The 3,776-nt window shown below is 38.3% G+C and overlaps 1 protein-coding gene across 1 annotated transcript; it reads right to left on the reverse strand.

Moving 5' to 3' along the window:
• Positions 1–729: 729 nt before the first annotated feature.
• On the reverse strand, positions 730–1,542 carry LOC142628815 (uncharacterized). Its single transcript, XM_075802851.1, has one exon. It carries the CDS (start codon positions 1,540–1,542, stop codon positions 730–732), a length of 813 nt encoding a protein of 270 aa, XP_075658966.1.
• Positions 1,543–3,776: the final 2,234 nt, after the last annotated feature.

The following is a 3,776-nucleotide window of genomic DNA, read 5'->3' on the forward strand; positions in this document are numbered from 1 at the left end:
TTCGTCCTCATCTTTAGAGTATGGCGACCCATGTTTACTTTCTTGCACCTATATTTTGGGTCATGCTCTAGAGATGTAGGAATTTACTTTCTTGATATGTGTGCTAACATTGTGCATGATGTATGTATATATATACCTGTTCCCTTGCCCTTTCTAGTGTGATTGTCGCAGTCCATGTCACCTAAGACAAAGTGATGCCTAATTTTCACCGCGAAAGTAAGGTGACATGTTGCCGAATTTTTGCCATGGAAATTTGGTACTTTGCCCGAATGCCTTAGGAAAGCATAGATTGGGACTACACCCATTCAAAAGCCAAACCTCAAAGCCCTCCATGCATGCAAAGCCCCGAAAGCCAATGCCAAAATTAAGATTTTATAAAAACAAATTATTGTCCTTGGACAAGCGTTGTAGGGTTCCATTATCTATGAGATCCTATATTTTGTGATTGAGGCGGAGGCAATGGTCGGTTTTGTGGCTGGATTTTTGGTGGTAGAGGCAATATTCATTGAGGTTCCAAGTGTGAGGTATGGGATTAGGCATGGGTGTAAGGTCTAAAGGTTTGATGAATCCTTTGGAGGACAGGTTTTTATATTCTTGGGTGAAAGTCATTCCTAGGTCGAAGAATTTTTGGCGAGCTTTCTTTGGGCAGGCTAGTGTTTGTTGGGGTATGATGGCGCTCACATTTATGGGATTGGGTGCTTTAGTGGTGGTTGCTCCCCCTCCATATGTTTACTTGGTTAGAGGCTTACTTTCACCTTTCTCCAATTGTTCGTTATTGATAGCGTCTTCAATTCTTGTCCCACAATCACATAATTCTCCAAATGATCTAATAGGCAATGACAAAAGCCTACTATTATAAGCCAGAAGCAAGTTCTTGATGATCACGTTGATTTGGTCCTTCTCATTTGGCTTATTGTCCATTCTAGACGCCTTGGTCTTCCATCTAGTCATGTATTCTAAAAATGTCTCCCCTACACCTTGTTTGATAGTCTCCAAATCCGTTAAAGTCACATCAATCATGGTGTTAAAGATGAATTGGTCCACAAACAACTCCATTAGTTCATTCCACACCTTAGTTTTACTTGGATCAAGGCTATAGTACCTTGATGCACTTCCCGTGAGTGAGAGGGGAAATGCATGCAAAGTTTGCTTCTCATCTAGCCCCTTCACTTCAACGATGCTTAGGTATCTTCTTACGCGTTGCTTCAGATTTCCAGTCCCATCAAACTTTTCTGCGTCTGAAATCTTGAATGTGGCAGGCAATGCAATAGGAGCCATTGAACTTACTCCCCCCATGTTGCATTTTCTCCATTTTTTTTCTTTCATAGCTATGGTTTCCACGGTGAGCTTCTCAAATTGCTTGAACCTTTCATATTTCACTTTGTCTTTTTCGTCCCCTTCTTCCACTTCCTCCTCATCATCATGGATTTCCACATGTGAAGGCTTCTTGAGCTGAGATTCCTCCAACCTAGTGAGAAGCCCTCCCATTTTCTTAAGGGCCTCTCCATGTTCATCCAAAGCTCGAAGGATCTTTTGTGCCATTGAGTCTTCTATAGAGGTAGTCAGTGTTTCTTGGTGGGTTTCTTCCTCTTCTTGGTGTGTGTCCTCAATTTTGATCAATCATTTTCCTTTCTCTCAAATCCAAATAGAAGTAGGGACGTGTTTTCTTGACTTTGACGGTGCAATGATGCCTAAAAAGAAGCCCCGTTTTCATCAAGTTCATGTCCCAATTAAAAGTTTTTTAACTTTTTAGATGTCCTTGGAAAATTTTTAAGTTCATTTTAATGAAGCTCCATTTTCATCAAGTTCAAACCCCTATTTTTTGACTATTTAAAGCCATAAAAGGTACTTTTCTGAGGAATATGAATTTTAGTGGTAAAGCAAATAAGATTCACTAGAAAATAGTAAATCAAAGAGAAAGATTTTCACAAAACATCCTCAAGTCAAATTTTATTTGATTAGGATCTTTTCTGGTCTTGATCTTTGAGTTTTGAATTTTATTAACTTATTTTGAATTGGTTGTGACTAGACTGACTGAGAGGAACGGTCAAAATCAAGATCTAAAGAGTCCTAGTGTTGGGGTAAAATTTTTAACTTTGGCTCTTCCCTCTTCTTTGATTTTCATTGTTTCTTTATGTTTCTATGAGTTATGTGTTCATAATACATTTGTTTAGACTAGTTTCTTGTTTCTGTGTTTCTATTCTACAGTTTTCTAGATAAGGGTTCTTGGGCGTGTATGTGTGCGGATGTTGTTTGCATGCGTACGCACATGCGCACACATACGACAAGTATGCATAAGCATGCAGATGGGCTGCATATGCATATCTTATGTATTTGCACGCATACTCTTGCCCAGAAACTCTAATTCACTCCTACTTGTAGCTCTTTTTCTTTATTTATATGTTTAGCCTATATTTTAACCTAGTTTATGTGTCTTTAAGTCTCTGCCACTCTGTTTTATCTTGTTTTGTTTTGTTTTATCTCATTGATTGTTTATTAGGGTTTTAGATTGTTAGAATACCATGAACATGCATATACCATGAGATGTATAGGTGTTGTGATGCAATGAGGTAAGTGAGGTAAGTCATGCATAACTACATGAACATGCATTTAATTGGGTGATGAGTATGATATGGTTGATGAACATGAATGTGCTTGGTTGAATACCATATGTTTGATGTTTATGTGCTATAATATGTTTATCTTGATTTGCCTTGTGATGTTTTTGCCCTTGGAGATATATGTTTATATGCCATGATAGATGAATGATAAGTTTGGAGATGATTATGCCATGTTGATTGCTTTGGATGCATGCTAGAGTGTGTGTGAGTTAGAATAACATGCTAAATATGTCTTTAATGAAATTAAGACTTGGAACACAATGAGTGGAAGCCGACCTGTGGGTCAGGTAGGGTTGGGTGTCTAACACCTTCCCATCCCCATACCTAAACTCCAGACACGTGTTCTGGAAAAGGTCAGCCCTTTCACAAAAGGGCGTTAAATTTTTGGTTCCTAGATCTAAACTAGGTGACGACTTCATCTACACCCTCCGCCATGGTCCACCCCAAGCCAAGGCATACTTCCCACAAAGGAAAGGATGACCTACGTCATAGGCACTTGCGCCCACAAGAGAGCTTAACAATGCTGGTGCATGTAGGCAAGGTTTCGAAATCTACATTTTAATTATGTCCAAGCTTTTAGATTCAAGCATGTTAATTTCCTAGTTCTTCATATGTTCTTAGTTATTGCATTATTTATGGTTTCAATTCAAAAAATATATTCACATGTCCTAGATTAGGGTTTATCACATCATACATGTCCTAGAATAGGGTCCATCATGCTCTTGAATGCAGGGGTAGAGCTACCTTATGTTTTGGGGGGGGGGGGGCATCGCCCCTCCAAAATTTTCTTTAAACCTCTATAATTGTAGGTAAAAGTAGGCTTTACTAATTTTGAGTTAAGAGCTGGCCCCCACAAGTTAAAATCCTCCCTCCCCCTTCTAAAACACGCCAGTCATAAAATTCTCCCCACCCCAAATTCCAACTATGCAATCATAATAATTTACTTATTTTGTCTTTTTCATTCTTCTCTAAAGCATGTTAGCCACATAAATATATTTTTATTTTTTGAGACCATATCGCATGTTCTTTACTTGTTCACTTTTACCACTTTTTAGTTGTAACTTTTTAGTTTTTTGTTGTTCAATTTTTGTGAAAGGATAAATTTGAGGTGCAGTACATTAGATTGCCCAATTAAACTCATCCGTATTGAATTTA

This window comes from Castanea sativa, chromosome 3 (assembly GCF_040712315.1).
Source record: "Castanea sativa cultivar Marrone di Chiusa Pesio chromosome 3, ASM4071231v1".
Classification (NCBI taxonomy): Eukaryota; Viridiplantae; Streptophyta; class Magnoliopsida; order Fagales; family Fagaceae; genus Castanea; species Castanea sativa.